Source organism: Procambarus clarkii, chromosome 51 (assembly GCF_040958095.1).
Source record: "Procambarus clarkii isolate CNS0578487 chromosome 51, FALCON_Pclarkii_2.0, whole genome shotgun sequence".
Taxonomy (NCBI): Eukaryota; Metazoa; Arthropoda; class Malacostraca; order Decapoda; family Cambaridae; genus Procambarus; species Procambarus clarkii.
This window is the reverse complement of record NC_091200.1, coordinates 32,838,802-32,862,915: the sequence shown is the minus strand read 5'-3', so window position 1 is coordinate 32,862,915 and position 24,114 is coordinate 32,838,802. Positions and strand designations below refer to the sequence as shown.

Below are 24,114 nucleotides of genomic sequence, written 5' to 3'. Positions count from 1 at the left end.
ATCAAGTGTTCCAGTACTCATATAGTAATTACACAGTTCAGCATACCTCAGCCCAGGAGGGCGAAAGTCAGTCAGTATGGGACATTCTACAATATAATGTTCAAGAGAGTGCATGTTTTCTCTTACACAAAGTTGACACATTATGTACTAGACATTTGGGTTTGGAGAAAGCTGCCAGATACGTCTATATCCCAGGCATATTCTGGCCACTATAACATCACATTGCCTGGTTCTTGTTCTGTTAGTCCCATTTGTGAATGTCTCCTCACGATATCTATCATAATATTTAATGCTACAACTTTCAGGTCCTTGTGAATTTGTTAGGTCGGTGAGATCTTCATTAGATATTTATTTAGATACTAGCAACGCATGTGTGTTGCTGAGCCACAGGAACCTTCCCTGTCTCCCAGTCCTCACCACCATTCCCTCGTCACCCGTCTCCTCGGCCTCCCAACTATTCCCCACTCCACCGTCCCCTCATCCTCCCCACCATTCCCCACTCCACCATCCTTTCTTCCTTCCCACCACGCCCCACTCCCTTGTCCCTCTGTCCTCCCCACCATTCTCCATTCCCCCATCCCCTCATCCCCACCATCCCAAACTCCCCCGTCCCTTCATCCTTCCCCACTATTACACCCTCCTTTGTCCTCTCGTCCTCCCCACCATCTCTCACTTCCATCCCCTTGTCATCCCCACCATTCTCTACTCCCTCGTCTGATGACTTCCCAAATGGTCTCATGTTCCAATCAGAAAATTGGGAACATCAAGTGATCTGGAGTTCCCATCACTGAAATATAAGAAAAACAGTTAAAAAATGAAATGAAAATATGAAAAAATATAAAAATAAACTATACTAACAAAATGAACAGTCTGGTAAACATCACAGCTCAATTCCAATGCAATTCACACAAAATAATTAAATCGAAATGAAAATAAATCAATCTATAAAAATTCCATTTATCAATGCAATCAGAAACACTGAAATGGAATTGTATATCTAGTATAACATGTGTGTGTTGCTCTTACATGCAACAGATGGCACATTTTTTCAAGAAAAGCATAGTTTTACCAGTCACAGGTGTGGCATTTATACTTATACTTACGAAATGAACGGTATGGTAAACAACACAACTCAATTCGAACACAATGTCAGACAAAATAATTCATTAAAAAATAAAATAAGTCGAAATCTATGAAAATAAAATTCATCAATGTAATCGGAAACATTGAAATAGAATTCGTGAAATATTTAGTATAGCGTGCATGTTGCCATTATGTGCAACAGGTTGCGCTGTTTTTCAAAAACGCATGTTTTTATCTGTCACAGGGGTGGTATCTATATAGTAGTATATTTAAAGACGCGCCTATTAAAATGCAACGTTGTGTCAAAATTTCAAAGCAATTGGTGAAGAACTTTCGGAGATTACAGCGTTTGTTGCTCTTACGTCCAATAGATGGTGCTGTTTAAAAAAAATATGTTTTTTCCTATCACAGGGGAGGTATGTATATAGTAGATATATAAAAAGACGCGCCTATTCGGATGCAACGTTGGGTTAAAATTTGAAAGCAATCGGTAAAGAGGTTTCGAAGATTTCCCCTCGCATGAAAACCACATGAAAAACACATTTTTTCAGAAAAAGCATGTTTTTTTTACTGCTACTGATGTGACGTCTATATAGTATGCATATAAAAACCTGCTCGGATGCGAATGTAACATTGTGTGAAAATTTCAAAGCAATGGGTGAAGAACTTTCGGAGATTAGGAATTTTGAACAAACGAACATTTCCATTTGTATTTATATAGATAGATAGCATGTGTGTTCCTCTTACATGCAATAGATGGTACTGTTTTCAAGAAATGCATAGTTTTACCTGTAACAGGTGTGGCATCTATGCTTATACTTAAGATATGAACGGTATGGTAAACAACACAGCACAATTCCAACAAAATGCCACACAAAATAATTCAATAAAAAATAAAATAAATTGAAATCTATGAAAATAAAATTTATCAATGCAATCGGAAACATTCAAATGGAATTCGTGACATATTTAGTATAGGGTGCATGTTGCCATTATAGGCAACAGATGGTGCATTTTTCAAAAACGCATGTTTTTACCTGTCACTGTGGTGGCATCTGTATAGTAGGTATATAAAAAGACATGCATGTTCGAATGGAACGTTGTGTCAGAATTTGAAAGCAAATGGTGAAGAACTTTGGGAGATTACAATGTGTGTTGCTCTTACATCCAACAGATGGCGTTGTTTTTCAAAAAAGCATGTTTTCTTCAGTCACAGGTAAGGCAAGTATAAAGTAGGTAAATAGAAACTCATGCCTATTCGAATGCAACGTCGTGTCTAAATTTCAAAGCAATCGATAAAGAGGTTTCGAAGATTTCTTTAACATGAAAAACACAGTTTAAAAAAAAATATTTTTTTCCGTCACAGACGTGACATCAGTATAATATATATATAAAAACCTGCTTGGATTCGAGCGGAACATTGTGTGAAAATTTCAAAGCAATCGATGAAGAACTTTCGGAGATTAGCGATTTTGAACAAATGAACATTTCCATTTTTATTTATACAGATTAGCTATTTACTGTTAGGTAGGTAAGCTAACCTCTATGCGAGGTTGGATTAACATAGCCTAACTAAGGAATTCGATATTAGACTATCATAACCGTACTGGTTCCACGTATATATGAATGAGTACCCCAGTTATTTCATTTCCAAGCCTAACTCAGCAAACTGTGCATCAGCCAAAATGTCCTGCAACAGTGAATTGTATCATAGAACATACTTTCATCACAGAGGTGAAGTAACTCAACAGCTAGATAAGTGTGATCAGCTTGTTCAGTCACGTGTCATAGCCAGAGTACTGAAAAACCATATGGAAGCGGTTAAACAAACGTTGCAAAGAACAAATGAGGCTGCAGATAATTATCTCAGAGTCTTCATGCAACAGAATGCTGAGCCTGATAAGCTAGATACCTTCCATGCTGAGACAAAACAGTTTAAGGAGGGCGTCCAAGATCATCTAGACAAATTAACACAATCTCTCGAAAAATTGCAGAGCAAATAATTTTCTCAAAATACTCTGATCACGAGTGACACTAATGAACAGGAAACACTCCAGGAAGTTCGTCTTCCTACCATTGATCTTCCTCATTTCCATGGTAGAGATGATGAAAATTTCGAATGCTATTGGAACACATTCGACTCCTTAGTAAATTCAAAAAGTTCAATCAGTAAGCCTAGTAAAATCTTCTATTTGCGAAGTACCCTCGAGGGTGAAGTAAAAGCAGTTATCGATCACCTAATTCATAGTGATAAGGACTACGATTCTACTATTCAGTTACTAGAAGTTAAATACAGCAATAAAGAAATTGCTATTGCTAATCTTTATTTTAAGTTAAGAGCGATACCTACACACGATACGACACCTGAAGCTCTATAAGAATTTAGGCTCCAGGTAGAGTCTGATTAAAGCTCTAGGTGTCAAAGCAGATGTACCTAATGCAAAGCGGGCATTGAAACTAGAAATAGAGAGTAAGTTTCCTAAGGAGATTCTAGCATCCATCTGTTCGCATAATAGAGAGATATCCTATCCCTAGATGAGATTTTCGAGGGATTAAGGATAACAGTTAATCGACTGAGAGCTCATTAGAAAATAATATCTGACACTGACAAATCAACCAATCAGTCAAATCCAAAGGTACCTCCAAACAGCCTAATAAACATAAACCCACTACTTCTACTCCAAAATGGAAGAATACTACAGTAGGTACCTACACTATCAGCTTTTCTAAACCTGAAGTCCATAAGTCACCCAAAGCTGTGACTCCTGCATGTGCTACAGGAAGGAGATGCTTTCTCTTCTGTCAAGAGAATCATACAATTTATCAGTGTCAAACCTTTCCTGATCGCGTTTCTAGGATAATTCACCTCAAGGAATTGCATAACTGCACCAGGTGCTTGATGCAACATGATCCTAATGCATGCACACACCCCCATTACACATATGTAACAGGTGCCACCAGGATCAACATCATTCCGCATTATGTGGAGTTGATAGGCCAAAATCGCCTAAACTCCAGGTGGAACAGGACATATCCAACACTGTGCAGTGCTGTAATGTACGACAAGAGGTTAAGGTGCTTAACACCAAGTCTCATAATAATGTCACATTACATGCTGCACAACTACAATTAAAAACAAGAATTCCATGATCACTACAAGAGGTCTATTCAACCAGGGATGACAGAGAACGTTCATCAATCAACAAGCAGCTAACAAGCTGAAACTTAAACCCTTGCGTAATGTGACATTGAACATATCAGGATTCCTAACAGATACTGGGCCTCAAGAATATGAAGTAGTACAACCACTAGTACGCCTGGGTGGTTATGTACGACCTGTCCATGCCATAGTTGTTGATCACATCCCTTTTGACCTGAATGTCAAAGGTCTAAGGAACAGCCAGATTTTTGCAGAAAAAATAGAATCAAACTGGCTGATACCAAGATAACGTCTGACCACCTCACCAATGTAGATTTATTAGTAGGGGCAGACCATTATTATCAGTTCATTACTGGAACCACAAGCCAACAGGGAATTAACATGTTAAAATCAGCAGGGGGCTACTTACTTACAGATAGAGTCCTTACTTACCTGAAGAAGCCTATGCCAGCTGACAGCCAATACTAATTAGAAAAGATGGAGTTTGGTACAATTAATATTCGCCGAGAAAGTTTGAGTCTCAGAGGAAAAATCAGTGACCAGCAGCCTAAACCGGTTATCGTCACAGCGATAAATGTCACTGACCCCACTGTAGACCCAGAACTATTCTCGATAGTAATAATTGACCACATTCAGTCCTCATCTTATCTTATTGCATCTCATCATTTAAGTTATCATGTGCTTAGTTTTATCTCCAGAGAGTTATAGTACTGTAGCTTAATGTGCATAAACCGAGCAGGTTTACTACTCATTCAGAATCTTTAGGTTGCTATATGTGTTTAGTTATACCTCCAGAGGGTTATAGCACAATAACCTAATGTATGTAATTCGCATTTACCTTCTACTTAGGTAGATTAGGGAAACCTTCGTTATGGTCAGCCGAGTGCAAGTTGAATCTGTGCTCGCTAAGCCATACCATTGACAACATTTATAGAAACTGATACCATATATTCAGTTCTCTACTTTATATAGAATTTAATTAGATTAGGAACTAAGTTACTATTATTGCATAGCCTAAATAACTTGTCCAGCTAGGACTACACCTTAGGCTAAATTTAATTTTGCATAAACACATTGAATTCCTCGTTTGATGTTGAGGTGATTTATGAGTCTCCAGTGATTAGTGTTGTAACGTACGATTATGTTACGTTGTTGAGTAGATTAGATACACAGTGTTTAGTGGGTTTTCATATTTATTTAGTAGTTTTGGATACAGCAGTGTCGTGGACGTTGAGACGGAGCTTGGAGCAGAGCAGAGAGCTGAGTGAGGCCAGAGTCGCGGAGCTCTATATGGGAGAGCGTTGTAGCTCGATGCGGTCCTAGTCTGCTGTCTGTTCTGTGTCAAAGCTGTAGTATCTTGGGGTCGATTAGAACTGCATATGCCGAGTGCTACATTCTTGACTGTGGAAATTGTACTGTCGGCTATTCACATATCTCTTGCTTATATTCGGTGACTACACCTCAGCTTCCTCCACTAGGAAAGGAGGATGGAAGAACTATTACCTGTAATTAGGGCTGAGATTATAGCTTCTGCAATTAGTGCTAATTAGTTACGCCCTTAAGATGATGAGATAATGGAGCAAGCATAAAGTTTACTCGCTACAGGACTCCCCCTGCCAGGGAATGAAAGAAAAGCAATACAACAAAAATTACGAGGCTGTGGTTCCATGGGCCGCTGTGGAGCATTTAGTCCGGTACCAAAAGATGCAGGCAGTGTGTGGACAAACTCGGTGTAGCAGGAGAGAAGAATGTGCATGATTGTTGCGTCCTTGGGTCGCTGGTGGAGCATTTAGATCCGAGGCAGATGAGCTCGGGAACCAGGACAATAGGAGGTAATGTAGGCACATAGTTAGGACAACAAGGGAATCACTGCTAGAGCTGAATTGTCCTGGAGGCGACAAAGAGTCGGAAACGCAAGCTGTAAGTCCCGTACTGCACAAAGTGCTTGAGTTGGCAGAGTATCAGAATGCAGTGAACGTGAAGATGAATCTGACGAGAGAGCAGCTTTCGTGGGAGTCCCTGTAGTGCCCTGTGCAGCCCCCTGCACTGATCAGGGAGTCCCCTGATCAGTGCCCTGGCAGCGACAGAAAGTCGGCAGGACAGGCTGTAGATCCCACATGATGTAGTTGCTGATGAAACTGTCAGACGAGTAACGCTCGCGGAGCAATAAGCTGTACTTTATGAAAATGCAGAGATGATTGCAGTAAAAATCATAGCTGTGGCAAGGGTGTTGGCAGCGTTCTATGACAGGTGGTAGCGGCCCACAGCAAGCAGCACCAGCAGTATCGGTCCATTGAGAGTCCATGTAGTAGTCCATCGTGGCTGGGTATCATAAGAACATAAGAACAAAGGCAACTGCAGAAGGCCTATTGGCCTATACGAGGCAGCTCCTATTTATAACCACCCAATCCCGCTCATATACTTTAACAACCCGCGCTTGAAACACTTGAGGGACCCCACCTCCAGCACGTTATGCGGTAATTGGTTCCACAAATCAACAACCCTGTTACTGAACCAGTATTTACCCAAGTCTTTCCTAAATCTAAACTTATCCAATTTATACCCATTGTTTCGTGTTCTGTCTTGTGTTGATACTTTTAATACCCTATTAATATCCCCTTTGTTATGTTCATTCACCCACTTGTAAACCTCTATCATGTCACCCCTAACTCTTCGCCTTTCCAGTGAATGCAACTTAAGCTTTGTTAATCTTTCTTCATATGAAAGATTTCTAATTTGGGGAATTAACTTAGTCATCCTACGCTGGACACGTTCAAGTGAATTTATATCCATTCTATAATATGGCGACCAAAACTGAACTGCATAATCTAAATGGGGCCTAACTAGAGCAAGATATAGCTTGAGAACCACACCAGGTGTCTTGTTACTAACGCTGCGATTAATAAATCCGTGTCCGATTTGCCTTATTACGAACATTTATGCATTGATCCTTTTGTTTTAAATTCTTACTAATCATAACTCCCAGATCCCTTTCGCAATCCGACTTCGCAATCTCAACACCATCTAGCTCGTATCTTGTAACTCTATCATCATTACCTAACCTCAGAACTTTACATTTATCAGCATTAAACTGCATCTGCCAATCCTTTGACCATTTCAAAACCCTATCTAGATCAACTTGAAGTGATAGTGAGTCCTCCTCCGAATTAATTTCCCTACCGATTTTCGTATCATCGGCAAATTTGCAAATGTTGCTACTCAAACCTGAATCTAAATCATTTATATATATTATAAACAACAGAGGTCCCAGGAAAGAGCCTAGAGGCACTCCACTTACAACATTTTCCCACTCTGACTTGATTCCATTTATACTAACTCTCTGTTTCCTTTGGTATAGCCATGCCCTAATCCAGCTTAATATAGCACCCCTAATACCATGAGACTCTATCTTTTTAATCAGTCTTTCATGTGGCACTGTATCAAAAGCTTTGCTAAAGTCAAGGTACACAACATCACAATCCTTACCACTATCAACTGCCTCAACTATGCTAGAATAAAAAGATAACAAATTTGGTAAACATGAACGGCCATTTATAAAACCATGTTGCGACTCAATTATTAATTTATGTTTTTCAAGATGAAGACGAATTTTATTTGCTATTATAGATTCGAGTAACTTTCCCACAATAGACGTTAGGCTAATTGGTCGATAGTTAGACGCAAGTGATCTATCTCCTTTCTTAAAAACTGGTATCACATTAGCAACTTTCCAAAACTCTGGCACTCTGCCTGACTCTATTGACTTATTAAATATGGTTGACAGTGGGTCACAAAGCTCCTCTATGCATTCTTTAAGCACCCTGGCAAACACTTCATCCGGCCCTGGGGATTTGTTTGGTTTGAGTTTTACTATTTGTTTAAGAACATCCTCCCTGGTAACTGCTAAACTCGTCAACCTGTCCTCGTCCCCACCCACATAGACTTGGTCGGCTGAAGGCATATTGTTAAGTTCCTCTTTAGTAAATACAGATACAAAATATTTATTATAAATACTACTCATCTCTTCATCACTATCTGTTATTTGACCTGTCTCAGTTTTTAATGGACCTATCCTTTCCCTAGTCTTAGTACGATATAACTGAAAAAAAACTTTAGAATTTGTCTTTGTTTGCCCTGCTATGCGAATTTCATACTTTCTTTTTGCTTTCCTTATCTGTTTTTTAACATTTCTAACCAGTTGTACGAATTCCTGTTCTAAAGTGACCTCCCCATTTTTAATCCTTTTGTACCAAGCTCTCTTTTTACCTATAAGGTTCTTCAAATTCTTTGTTATCCACTTTGGGTCATTAGTATTCGATCTATTCAATTTGTATGGTATACTACGTTCCTGTGCTTTGTTTAGAATATTCTTAAATAGTTATATATTGAATCCACATCGAAATCCCCATTTAAGTCACCTATCGCTGGGTTCATCTCTCGCTCCAAGACCGGCCCACACCCCATACCCAAGACTTTCCAATCAATTTGACCCAAAAAATTTCTTAGGCTATTAAAATCAGCTTTTCGAAAATCTGGCACTTTAACAGAAAATTCTCCTATTGGTCTATTCCATTCTATGCTAAATCTGATTTCTTTGTGATCACTGTTCCCTAGCTCACTCCCTATTTCGATGTCATTAATTTGTGTTTCCCTGTTAGTTAACACTAAATCTAAAATATTATTTTCCCCGTGTTGGTTCCTTAATGTGTTGCTTAAGAAAGCAATCGTCAATTAATTCTAGAAAATCTTCTGCTTCACGATTCCCTGTTTTGTTCAACTAGTTTATTCCGCTAAAATTAAAGTCACCCATGACATAAATACTGTTAGATCTAGATGCTCTAGATATTTCATCCCATAGGTGCTTTGCTTCCATTCTGTCTAAATTTGTGGCCTATATATAACTCCTATTATAATATTATTAGCCTTTTCGTTTAATTCTATCCAAATAGTTTCTGTGTGTGGCTCAGTTTTGATTCCCTCTTTGAGACTACATTTCAAATTGTCCCTAACATATATGGCTACTCCACCTCCTCGTCTAATATATCTATCTGTGTGAAATAGTTTAAATCCATTTATTTGATATTCAGCTAATAGTTCTCTATTTTCTACATTCATCCACGTTTCGGTAAGTGCAATAATATCTATTTTTTCTGTGCAGACAAGAGCATTTAATTCGTTAATTTTATTTCTTAGACTTCTACTGTTAGTGTAATATACCCTAAGTGAATTGTTATTTTGAGGCCCTTCTCTTTCCCTGATCATTTTGCCAATTCCTTTCTCCCACAAACACATACTTTTATTACCTCCTTCCTCCAAATCAATTCCCATACCTCTATCTACTAACAGTTTAAACCCAAACAAACACCTCTAACCTCTTCTTCCAACGAGTTCGCAACAGCAACAACCCCAGCTCTCGATAGATGCACCCCATCACGAGCATACATTTCATTTCTTCCATAGAAGTGTTCCCAGTTGTCTATGAAAGATATTGCATTTGATTTGCAATATCTTTCCAGCCGGCAATTGACACCAAGTGCTCTCGATATCCATTCATTTCCCACTCCCTTTCTTGGAAGAATGCCACATATGATCGGGATTCCTCCCTTGCTCCTAACTAATTCTATGGCTGTTTTATACCTCTGAATCAGTTCCTCACTCCTAACTCGACCAACATCATTTCCTCCCGCGCTAATGCAAATAATGGGATTGTTCCCATCGAAACTCTCTGGTGTTAACAATGTAACGTACGATTATGTTACGTTGTTGAGTAGATTAGATATACAGTGTTTAGTGGGTTTTCATATATATTTAGTAGTCATGGATACAACAGTGTCGTGGACGTTAAGACGGAGCTTGGAGCAGAGCAGAGAGCTGAGTGAAGCCGGAGTCGCGGAGCTCTATGTGGGAGAGCATTGTAGCTCGATGCGGTCCTAGTTTGCTGTATGTTCTGTGTCAAAGTTGTAGCATCTTGGGGTCGATTAGAACTGCATATGCCGAGTGCTACATTCTTGACTGTGGAAATTGTACTGTCGGCTATTCTTATATCGCTTGCTTATATTCGGTGACTCAGCTTCCTCCACTAGGATGGAAGTATTGTTACCTGTAATTAGGGAAGAGATTATAGCATCTGCAATTAGTGCTAATTAGTTACGCCCTTAAGATGATGAGATAATGGAGCGAACATAAGGTTTACTCGCTACAGTGTCTAGTAACTCATTTAGTTACATGTCACTGCGACCCAAGGCATTGATCTCACTGTAGATTCAGTATCTACTTGATTTCAAAGAGACACATAGAATAACACATTAATCATTACATAGATGTACCTGAGACAACAGAGTATACGTGTCACACAGATTTGGGACATTCATTATGTAAATACTAACCTACTAATGCCATGAATGTAACTTCAGGGAAAGCGAACAATTACGTTAGTACTTAACAATATACTATGACCCGTAATTCCCCCCCCCCTCCAAAAAAAAAAAAAATATGTTGGAAATAACCAACAATTGTTCTCATCCTTAATACAATAGGATGTATTTCCTGTATTAGGCATCCTGATCATTTAATACTCATTTACTAATCCTTAGTATAATGGGATGTATTTCCAGAACTAAGTGTCATAATTAACTATCACCACTAATCTGTAGTTTAGTGATATAGAATTCATTGCATTAGGATGTGAACGTCATGTAATTTCTCCTAGAAACGTGGAAATGTTCCGTCAGCCAGCTAGCCACAGGAACATTTCATATTAACATATCAAGTAGAATCTAGCCTTACTTTTCTTTATTAAGGATAATTATTTATTAATAGGTTTACTTTAATTAGTATACTACAGTTTACTGGAATTCCTTTACCCAGCTAGATAGCTGTTCCAGAGAATAATATTATAACCCAAAATAATTTCCACTTCCAAAAGATTCTCGTTTTGTTTGTGCAGTTTACATTAACTGACTTATACTACAAGAATCATATATTGCAACATAATTAATTTGTTTATGACATAAATATTCGTCATAAACACAGCCTTCCCTATTTAACTTTAATTAATGAAAATAATTTATGCTCGGGCTCCCCACTGGGAGTTATTGCGCATCCGCGCGTGCCCGAGAGTGTAGGGAGACTCTCGCCATATTAGATCCACTGGCAGCAAGGTGTACCGAAGCAGTCCTTCTAAACCATACAATCCTGTTAGCATCCGTACATCATCGGGCTTCAGATTGAGGACGCAGCTTAACAGAATCATGGACACCAGTATTAGCAGGCATTTACCTCTCTGTATTTATTGATTGAGCTCATTAATGAATATTGATGCTGGTACCATGTCGTCAAGCTGTAGGCATACAATTAATCCCATGTGATTGCTACTTCCACCACCTCTAATTATTTAGATATTGCATTTATGTGTGTAAATATTAGTTTGGAGTGGAAATTATGGAAGTTAATTATTGCAGCATGGTGCAACACAACTGAGGAGGCGTGTGACTCATATACTCACGTGTCCCAAGGATCACTATCTTAGGGCTGATTCCAGAGTGTTGTAGAGACTGGACTCCACCTACGTTCCTCTGTCACAGCTGAGAACTAATTAGTTTTCATTGTAGATAGTTTTCTCTCAGTTATCAGTGTCAATACATTTACATTTATTGCATATTGATTATATATTATTTAATCTATAATATGCAGTAGTATTTTTGCATTACATTTTACTAATCCATATAATCTATATGTGTGCATATTATCATTATATATTATATGCATTACATTGACTAACCTCATAGAATACCGTCCCCCATCTAAAATGTGTCATGGGAAGCGGCTCTAGAATATATTGAATTTACAGTTCATTATTGCTTAATATAATCTTTAGAATTTAATTGTATTTAATCACAGAGAGCCATAAGCCACTGGTTCTCTAATTTATTCAATTTAAGTATTCAGCTTATTTCTCCCATAAAGGGAGTGGTCCTTTGAGCATCGTAGAATTAAATATCATTTTATTAGCATATGAACTAGAGCCAGATTTCCCCACAAGTGTTGTGGCAAATTGATTCTGGGCAGTGTGTTGTTAGCTCGCTGGTCAAGGTAGGCCAGTTGGCTCATTGGTCAGTGTTACGACCCTCGGTTCTTATTTGGAAACCAGAGGTCAATTTCAGCTCTAAATTATTACTATACATTAATTGATAGGATTGGATCATGTGAGAAGGATATTTAATTAACAATAACATTTACACTCATGGATCCTGAATTCCTAGTTGTGCCTTTGTTTCCGTGTTCATTGCCAGACATAAGACGAATCTTGGTTCTCACAGAACATTCAGACTCAGAGCTTGTTGATTATTAAATAGTGACCTAGTTATCATCTATTCTTAGAATTGTTAAAGTCACTAGTATTGAAGGTCGGTGAAGACTTGTAATGATTGTGGCTGCACGATCAGTTAGGTTGTCTTCCCGGTAACATACTTAGAGAGCTCAATAGACTGTGCTCTTCCTTCTCTCTGGGCGGCTGCTTTGGTGGTCACACATTCTCTGTGGGCTCTATTTTCCTCTTCCTCCTTTTTCCTCTCTCCCTATAATCTATGTCCAAGTTGAGTATCTTACCTTATTAATACTGTGCTATTGGTTAGGTGTAGGTGTATGTTTCTTTAGGTTTATGTTTCTTAGGTGTGTTTATTTAGGTGTCTTCTAAGCCAGTGTTTTTGTATCCCTTAGTGTACTCTAGGGTGATAGTGAACCCACGTGTGCTTAAGTCTGTGATACGTACGATACAAGTGCCCTTCAGGAAAGTAGTCTTTACCCTAGTTGCAATTGTAAACCTTGCATCCTGCTTATGTGGACTAAGGTATTTAACGTAAGGTAGAGTGGTAAAGTGATTTATTGTATTTATGTATATGGGGGGTTATTAGAGGGGTTAATAAATAAGGATAAAGCTAGGAGTATCTTTTCATCCTGTTTAGAGTGGAATAGGTGAGTACCTTAGACGGCAGACGTTTTTTCTAGCCAAACTAGTACTCATTGCTGGGAACATTCTTCCCTGGGGAGCGGGCCCTACCTACTTCCACTATTTTAAGAACTCCTGTGATTTTTTACTATTGGCCCTTAACCTCCTGCCCCCCATAATAGTCAGCATAGGCCAGTTGGCTGCTCAGGACCCTCATGAAAGAGGCATTGTTCTCTCACTCTCCATATAATTTAAAACATTTCCTTCGTGTCATCAACATTGAAAATGTAAAATCATTCAAATTTAAAACATCAATATATTTGACATTTAAAAATATAATTTACTGGTATAAAATAGTATTTATATTTGTATAAACATCTTTATAAATGCGTATTGAAACATATAGATAAATCAAACATAAACCAGAAAATTGAACGAAGCAACTATTTGATCAACTGAAATTGTTTGAAACATTTACTGTCATTCAGTCATAAGATAACATCATTACTATTATCAACAATAAAAAGCTTCTTAGCGCACGTTGCCTGGTAAGCTAAGTATAATGTTTAATGTTAGCAAACATGACGTATTGTGGAACATAATACTTTTTATATAAATACTATTCAAATACTTATATATTTTCTATATATTTTCTATATATTATATATATATATACAAATTAGACTGGAATGTATGGATGAGACTGAACACTACCTGGACATGGTCTGTAGGCTACAGGGGGACACCGTTGGGTTTCACGCATACCTAAGACAAATAACCTACTTTTCCTAACATGATTTTTTTTCAGGTTAATTATATTAGCATTTAAGTAATGATCTTTATGTAGTAGACAAATTGTACTGTACCTGCGGCAATGTCTATCACTCGGACATGTTGACGGCGGTCCTCTGGGACCTTCTGAGCCACGTAGTCAGCAGCGATCACGTGCCCTCTATAATGCACACAGTCTATAATCTGGCGAAGACAAGAATATCACCTTTCAGAGATACTTCATAGTTATTATTATACCTATAAATAATTGATCAAAAATATCTTGTGTGATAGGTAAAAACACAAAATACTAATATACAACATTATATTTTAACAGGCAACGTGTGGCAAAAAGCTCAAACACAAAATATCTCAATATATATATTCCTCTGAGGTTATGGTTATATTTGTATAAATACTGTCACAAGATATTAGTAATTATAATGAATATAAGGAATATCTGAGCAATGCTATTGCTTTGATGTGTTAAGCTGTCCCTAGTGTTTATAGATTATTCACACCCTGACAACCCGTTATTTATTAAGAGGAACTCTTGTAATCATTTACTTGTTCTGTGTTAATTTGTATTGTTTTATTTTCAAACCCTTGTGGATGCACTTTAAGTTCTATCCCTTGTGGATGCACTTGAAGTTCTAACCCTTTGTGGGAAATTTATCCACTATATCTATATTATTATCTAAGAAATGTAATATTTCTATAACATATCTAAATCATATCAAATCATAACAGAATTATATCAGAATCACTACAGATTCATTATATCCTACATCTGGATTCTACATGACAATGCCACCTATGATCACGTATACCAAAGGACCCTTGGTGCCTATGTGACATTGTGCATGATTTCTCAAGGATTTAGAAGTTTCGAGAATAATATCTTAATTAATTAAAACTATTGGAACATCAATTTATTTCCGTTAAGGATTAAATCAAATCCTTAAGAATCAATAGTACTATTAGGTACTACTAATAATATTTAAATCTTATATCTAATTATATTATAATCTCATTTTATCTCAGTCTTATGTCTAGACAGTAAAAATAATCAATATTGATTGAAAGCTGCCTCGCTCAGGGAGCATGGGGGAATGCTACCACCATACCCATCTTATCTTGTTGCAAACGCAATTAAGGACATAATCAATTAGCAGCGCTACCAGAATATTAAACAGCAAAGCTGTGACATAAAATATAGTGCCTAAGCCATACAGAGATCCAGTCTGGCAACGTGTCAGGCGTCACCCGGCACTCTAGACATAATTATATTGATTGTTGATTGGCCAATTGCATGCCTGTATGACCTTGATATATCCAATAAGTCTGTTTGTCGTCATAGGGCATGGCGATGTCCCATATATCAGTAAGTTTTTATCAATCTTTCAGCAACTGAACTTTCTCAATTTATCTAGACACTCTTGAGGTACATAACCTCAGTCATTGTATCTTGACACTCATGAGCTACACAACATCAGTCATTGAAAGTCAAGCTCAACTGAAACTCTTCAATATAAATTGAATATATCTGTATATAATTGATCATATATATTAAATTAACAATTGCTTACTTAGTTATTTTTAACTTATCATGTAAGTTTATCATATTGAATATAATCTTTTGTACTTAGTTAACAGTACTTGGACCACATTTAAGGTCAATTGATTGTACATTCATATATATCATACCTCTATAGAACAAATTGTTGTATTTATTAGTATGTGAATATTGGCTGTTGTAGTTATGGTGCTGAATTGGACTGTGTACATGTTTAGATCCTTGATTTAAACAGAACCAGTGTTCAGTTATAGAACTGAATTTATTAAATCTTAACCTTGTATTAACAATACAAGCTGACATGTCGAATTGTCTACAGGTGGATTGTGGACCTTCAATCAACTTCTCCATTCAGCCCTAGGGACCTCACCTGCCCCTTACAGCCCACAGTCTGTCATTAAGAAAGAGGAGCTAGGATTTACAATGCTAGCTAGGGACTTTAGCTGAATTAATTTTGAATATAGTAATTTTTAATATAGTACAGTACAAGTCCCTAGTAGTTCTTATAAATCAATCCCAACAATTTTCCCACATTTATGGTTCTTCGAACTGGATATTTCAATAGCAAAATACATCAGAAAATTCTTGATTTTGCATTGGAATAAATTACACATAATCTAGCCTGATTTAGCCTTGCAGCCAATATCTAGCATATCTATATATCTACAACAACAACAAATACAAATATTTATTCAGGTAAAGTACATACATACAAGGTGAGATACAAAACGTTGATGGATTTATAGATAGAGCTAGTACATGCAATGCAAAGCCACTACTACGCAAAGCGTTTCGGGCAGGAAAAACACTAAGATTAAAACTTAGTACTAATTGAGATTTGAGTACAAATTGTGTTGAGAAAAAAAAGGTGAGGAACATGGCAGAAATAAAAACAAATATACAATTCGGACAACAAACAGCATTGTTTAAAATAGTAGACATGGGTTGACATTTTGGGGGTTAGGTAGGTTACATGGAGTTAATTAGGTAGTACTTAGTTTTAATCTTAAACTGGTTGGGAGAGGAACAGTCTTTAACATGATTGGGAAGGTCATTCCACATTCTGGGTCCCTTGAGTTGTAAAGCATTTCTAGTTTGATTAAGTCGTATTCTTGGAATATCAAATATGTATTTGTTTCTAGTGTGGTGCTCATGGGATCTATTACAACCTTCTAGGAAGGTTTTGAGGTCAGGATTGACATTACAGTTAAGTGTTTTATATATATATATATATATATATATATATATATATATATATATATATATATATATATATATATATATATATATATATATATATATATATATAAATATAAAAAACTTAACTGTAATGTCAATCCTGATATATATATATATATATATATATATATATATATATATATATATATATATATATATATATATATATATATATATATATATATATATATATATATATATATATATATATATATATATATATATATATATATATGTCGTACCTAGTAGCCAGAACCCAGTTTTTAGCCTACTATGCAAGGCCCGATTTGCCTAATAAGCCAAGTTTTCCTGAATTAATATATTTTCTCTAATTTTTTTCTTATGAAATGATAAAGCTACCCATTTCATTATGTATGAGGTCAATTTTTTTTATTGGAGTTAAAATTAACGTAGATATATGACCGAACCTAACCAACCCTACCTAACCTAACCTATCCTATCTTTATAGGTTAGGTTAGGTTAGGTAGCCGAAAAAGTTAGGTTAGGTTAGGTTAGGTAGACGAAAAACAATTAATTCATGAAAACTTGGCTTATTAGGCAAATCGGGCCTTGCATAGTAGGCTGAGAAGTGCGTTCTGGCTACTAAGTACGACATATATATATATATATATATATATATATATATATATATATATATATATATATATATATATATATAAATATATATATATATATATATATATATATATATATATATATATATATATAAATATATATATATATATATATATATATATATATATATATATATATATATATATATATATATATATATATATAAAACACTTAACTGTAATGTCAATCCTGACCTCAAAAGCTTCCTAGAAGGTTGTAATAGATCCCATGAGCACCACACTAGAAACAAATACCTATTTGATATTCCAAGAATACGACTTAATCAAACTAGAAATGCTTTACAAATCAAGGGACCCAGAATGTGGAATGACCGAATATTTGGGAGATAGTGCTCCATGTTTTCTTAATGTTGCCCTTAATTTGGGTAAATTTATTTTCGTAGTATTTTATTTTGGCTCTTCTAATTATTTTAGACAGCATGGATGAGTAATTCTTTCAAAATTCTTTGGAGACGACTCCTAACCTATACTTCTTCTCGAAGTCATGTTTTTTATTAATAGATTTAAGTATACCCTTTGTAAGCCATGGAGTGTTTAACCTTTTATTTGTAACTTGTTTCGTTAGTATTGGACAGTGGGTGTTATAAAGGTTCAGAGTTTTCTGAAGAAATGTTTGCACTGCTAGGTTGATGTTCACTATGTCACCTAATTCAGCCTCACAGTTGATATTAGCAGCAGCAGCAGTAATAAAGTTGCTTATAGAAGTTTCATTGTGCAGTCTAAAGCTTATCTTTCTTGTATCTAGAGGTGGTTTATTGTTGGTTAGGAGAAATGAGGGGTAATGGTCAGTGGTCCTATCAATGATTTTCCCTGAAGTGGGGAGGTTATGTTAGTCCAGATGTGGTCAAGAGCAGAGGCAGAAGTATCAGTGATTCAAGTAGGTCTAGTGATTAAGGGTATGAGGAAGCAGGAATTCATACAGTTGAGGAAACTAGCAGCAGGAGGGTTATCAGGCTCGCAGAGGTCAATATTAAAGTCTCCTGTGATAATTAGATGGTTTTTGTTAAGTCTGTTTTCAAGTATCAGATTTCTAAAGTTAGAGTTGAATTCGGACACATCATTGCTAGGAAATCTATAGTCTGCTTCCACAGTCAGGAAAGTTTCGGCCAGATAATAGTAAAAATAAGGGTAGATGAGAGAGCAATAGAGTGTCACCAGGGCAGGGCGAGGTACATAGTATTTGATCTTAGAAAGAATGCCAACAATTTTTTAAACTTTTTTTTATATATTTAGATATATATATAAAAAAAGAATGTATAAAAAAGATATATATATTTAGAATTTGTTCCTGGAAATTCGACTTTTTTTGTATAAACAAACAGGAAGACGAAAAAGTTAGGTTAGGTTAGGTAGGTTAGGTAGTCGAAAAATAATTAATTCATGAAAACTTGGCTTATTAGGCAAATCGGGCCTTGCATAGTAGGCTGAGAAGTGCGTTCTGGCTACTAGGTACGACATATATATATATATATATATTAGTATATTTTGGTAGCAGTCTTTCCTGTAGACATATATTATTAAATATGACCGAAAAAGTAAGATTAATAATTCTAACACAAATTTTCTCAATCTTTCGTACATTACGCTTCACTGTTGGAGGTAAATCAAAAATCAATTCTCCAAAATTCATTTTTATTTCTAGTCTGACGCGACACGGGCGCGTTTCGTAAAACTTATTACATTTTCAAAGACTTTAGTTCACAAATACACAACTGATTAGAACTTACGTATCTCCGATTTTATATCTACATTTGAGTGAGGTGGGAGGGGTGATGTGGCATTAACACAAGACAGAACAAGAGGGGATATTAATAGGGTATTAAAAGTATCAACACAAGACAGAACACAAACAATGGGTATTGAATAGAAGTGTTTATAGAAAGCCTATTGGTCCATATTTCTTGATGCTTCTATATTGGAGCGGAGTCTTGAGGTGGGTAGAATATAGTTGTGCAATAATTGGCTGTTGATTGCTGGTGTTGACTTCTTGATGTGTAGTGCCTCGCAAACGTCAGGCCGCCTGCTATCGCTGTATCTATCGATGATTTCTGTGTTGTTTACTAGGATTTCTCTGGCGATGGTTTGGTTGTGGGAAGAGATTATATGTTCCTTAATGGAGCCCTGTTGCTTATGCATCGTTAAACGCCTAGAAAGAGATGTTGTTGTCTTGCCTATATACTGGGTTTTTTGGAGCTTACAGTCCCCAAGTGGGCATTTGAAGGCATAGACGACGTTAGTCTCTTTTAAAGCGTTCTGTTTTGTGTCTGGAGAGTTTCTCATGAGAAGGCTGGCCGTTTTTCTGGTTTTATAGTAAATCGTCAGTTGTATCCTCTGATTTTTGTCTGTAGGGATAACGTTTCTATTAACAATATCTTTCAGGACCCTGTCCTCCGTTTTATGAGCTGTGGAAAAGAAGTTCCTGTAAAATAGTCTAATAGGGGGTATAGGTGTTGTGTTAGTTGTCTCTTCAGAGGTTGCATGGCTTTTCACTTTCCTTCTTATGATGTCTTCGATGAAACCATTGGAGAAACCATTGGTGAATTTTGGAGAATTGATTTTTGATTTACCTCCAACAGTGAAGCGTAATGTACGAAAGATTGAGAAAATTCGTGTTAGAATTATTAATCTTACTTTTTCGGTCATATTTAATAATATATATATATATATATATATTATATATATATATATATATATATATATATATATATATATATATATATATTAGTATATTTTGGTAGCAGTCTTTCCTGTAGACATATATTATTAAATATGTCCGAAAAAGTAAGATTAATAATTCTATCACGAATTTTCTCGATCTTTCGTACGTTTCTTTTCACTGTTGGTGGTAATTCAAAAATCAATTCTCCAAAATTCTTTTTATTTCTAGTCTGACGCGACACTTGAGCGCGTTTCGTAAAACTTATTACATTTTCAAAGACTTTAGCTTACACTTACACAACTGAATAGAACTTACACATCTTCGATTTATTTATATCTACATTTGAGTGAGGTGGATGGGGTGAGGTGGTATTAATAGGGTATTAAATTCCTAAACACAAGACAGAACACGAAACAATGGGTATTGAATGGAAGTGATTTGTAGAAAGCCTATTGGTCCATATTTCTTGATGCTTCTATATTGGAGCGGAGTCTAGAGGTGGGTAGAATATAGTTGTGCATTAATTGGCTGTTGATTGCTGGTGTTGACATCTTGATGTGTAGAGCCTCGCAGACGTCAAGCTGCCTCCTTTCGCTGTATCTATCGATGATTTCTGTGTTGTTTACTAGGATTTCTCTGGCGATGGTTTGGTTGTGGGAAGACATATATATATATATATATATATATATATATATATATATATATATATATATATATATATATATATATATATATATATATATATTTTAAGATGAATAGGAAAACCAGGGATATACTGAACATCTTGTATCAGAATCTTTACTTTAAAAAACATAACGTTTCGAATACTTCTCGTATTCATCATCAGATCTAAAAGAAAAAACAGAAATCACAGTCAAATAGCTGGTAAACAAAGAACTCATACTGAATATAATTGCCTATCAAAGAAAGGAAAAGCTTAAAAAGCAAAACACTTAAGCGCACTTAAAGTGATCAATACAAATAAAACTTATTAACTGTCACATATATTAAAACTAATTTAAAATCCATTAAACTACAAGATGAAATTTATAACTACTAAAACAAATCATTCTATTAAACTTACGTGAAGTGATCAGAAGTGAAACTTGATACCTAACACATAGATACTAAACACTATAACAAATATTTATATAATGTCTACAAATCTACAAAAAATGTATGTAAAATACAAACAGAATAAACGACAATTATAAAGTACTAACCAAAATCTTATAAAAAACTCAAATATTAAATAAAATTAAATACCAAAAAATGTATTATATATCCTACATAGAAGATTATATTAATGTACAATGTTAAGACTTGAAATAAGTAAGAAAGGGCAAGGACATGGTAAACTAAACAAAATTAAACTACCAAAAATAAACTAAAAAACTAAATTACAGGGCCTACTGTGCACTATACAGTGTACAATTGGACAGCTGAAAGGTTGCTATTTAACAGAGGCCGCAGTTCCTTTATATATAAGGATTCCATTACTCTCAAATCTGACTGGCCATTCATACAAGTGTCCAGAATTTTAAAATCAGATTCCAGCAGAGAATGATCAAACTCATAACAATGGTTTCTAATCTCCGAAAATGCTGGTTTAGACAATGGTAATCCAGTCCTAAAAGATAATCCCCGGTGCTCAAGTATCCTAATCTTAAAGTTCCGAATGGAACTCCCGACATATCCAGCATTACAGCTGGAACAATTATACATATATACGACATTTGAGCACAAGGGGATAGGCACTTTATCTTTAAATTTAAAATAAGAGCCTATGGTATTTGTGTTGACAAAAATAAATCTAAAGTCTACTTGAGGATAACACTGCTGCAACAGTCTCCTCAAACGACTCCTTACAGAAAAGCTAATACTGCCATAAAATGGTAATTTAATATATTTAAGATCCCTTTCCACTGTAGTAATCCTACACGATGGATGAAACTTCTTATTTAAGAAATTCCTTATAAAAGTATAAACCATATGCACAGGATAACCATTATTTGAAAAAAAATTCACAAGAAAATTAATTTCCTGATCAAAGTTATTCCAATTAGAACATAACTTTGATCAGGAAATTAATTTTCTTGTGAATTTTTTTTCAAATAATGGTTATCCTGTGCATATGGTTTATACTTTTATAAGGAATTTCTTAAATAAGAAGTTTCATCCATCGTGTAGGATTACTACAGTGGAAAGGGATCTTAAATATATTAAATTACCATTTTATGGCAGTATTAGCTTTTCTGTAAGGAGTCGTTTGAGGAGACTGTTGCAGCAGTATTATCCTCAAGTAGACTTTAGATTTATTTTTGTCAACACAAATACCATAGGCTCTTATTTTAAATTTAAAGATAAAGTGCCTATCCCCTTGTGCTCAAATGTCGTATATATGTATAATTGTTCCAGCTGTAATGCTGGATATGTCGGGAGTTCCATTCGGAACTTTAAGATTAGGATACTTGAGCACCGGGGATTATCTTTTAGGACTGGATTACCATTGTCTAAACCAGCATTTTCGGAGATTAGAAACCATTGTTATGAGTTTGATCATTCTCTGCTGGAATCTGATTTTAAAATTCTGGACACTTGTATGAATGGCCAGTCAGATTTGAGAGTAATGGAATCCTTATATATAAAGGAACTGCGGCCTCTGTTAAATAGCAACCTTTCAGCTGTCCAATTGTACACTGTATAGTGCACAGTAGGCCCTGTAATTTGGTTTTTTAGTTTATTTTTGGTAGTTTAATTTTGTTTAGTTTACCATGTCCTTGCCCTTTCTTACTTATTTCAAGTCTTAACATTGTACATTAATATAATCTTCTATGTAGGATATATAATACATTTTTTGGTATTTAATTTTATTTAATATTTGAGTTTTTTATAAGATTTTGGTTAGTACTTTATAATTGTCGTTTATTCTGTTTGTATTTTACATACATTTTTTGTAGATTTGTAGACATTATATAAATATTTGTTATAGTGTTTAGTATCTATGTGTTAGGTATCAAGTTTCACTTCTGATCACTTCACGTAAGTTTAATAGAATGGTTTGTTTTAGTAGTTATAAATTTCATCTTGTAGTTTAATGGATTTTAAATTAGTTTTAATATATGTGACAGTTAATAAGTTTTATTTGTATTGATCACTTTAAGTGCGCTTAAGTGTTTTGCTTTTTAAGCTTTTCCTTTCTTTGATAGGCAATTATATTCAGTATGAGTTCTTTGTTTACCAGCTATTTGACTGTGATTTCTGTTTTTTCTTTTAGATCTGATGATGAATACGAGAAGTATTCGAAACGTTATGTTTTTTAAAGTAAAGATTCTGATACAAGATGTTCAGTATATCCCTGGTTTTCCTATTCATCTTAAAATTAAGATTCCCGAAGGGAACATCGATTATAAATATATATATATATATATAATATATATATATATATATATATATATATATATATATATATATATATATATATATATATATATTAGTATATTTTGGTAGCAGTCTTTCCTGTAGACATATATTATTAAATATGACCGAAAAAGTATGATTAATATTTCTAACACGAATTTTCTCAATCTTTCGTACATTTCTTTTCACTGTTGGAGGTAAATCAAAAATCAATTCTTCAAAATTCATTTTTATTTCTAGTCTGACGTGACACGAGCGCGATTCGTAAAACTTGTTACATTTTCAAAGACTTTAGTTTACAAATACACAACTGAATAGAACTTACGCATCTCTGACTTTGTTTATATCTGCATTTGAGAGAGGTGGATGGGGTGAGGTGGCATTAATAGGGTATTAATTTCATCATCACAAGACAGAACAAGAGGTGGCATTAATAGGGTATTAATTTCATCAACACAAGACAGAACACGAAACAATGGGTATTGAATAGAAGTGATTGTAGAAAGCCTATTGGTCCATATTTCTTGATGCTTCTATATTGGAGCAGAGTCTTGAGGTGGGTAGAATATAGTTGTGCATTAATTGGCTGTTGATTGCTGGTGT

The 24,114-nt window shown here is 35.3% G+C and overlaps 1 protein-coding gene across 2 annotated transcripts in view; it reads right to left on the bottom strand.

Moving 5' to 3' along the window:
- Positions 1 to 24,114, bottom strand: part of LOC138351863 (methyltransferase-like protein 27) — a 402,846-nt gene that overhangs the window by 206,964 nt on the left and 171,768 nt on the right. For both annotated transcript variants that reach the window (XM_069303868.1, XM_069303869.1), the window contains one exon: positions 14,057 to 14,165. In XM_069303868.1, coding sequence (XP_069159969.1) covers positions 14,057 to 14,165 — 109 coding nt within the window. The remainder of the gene's footprint in view (positions 1 to 14,056; positions 14,166 to 24,114) is intronic.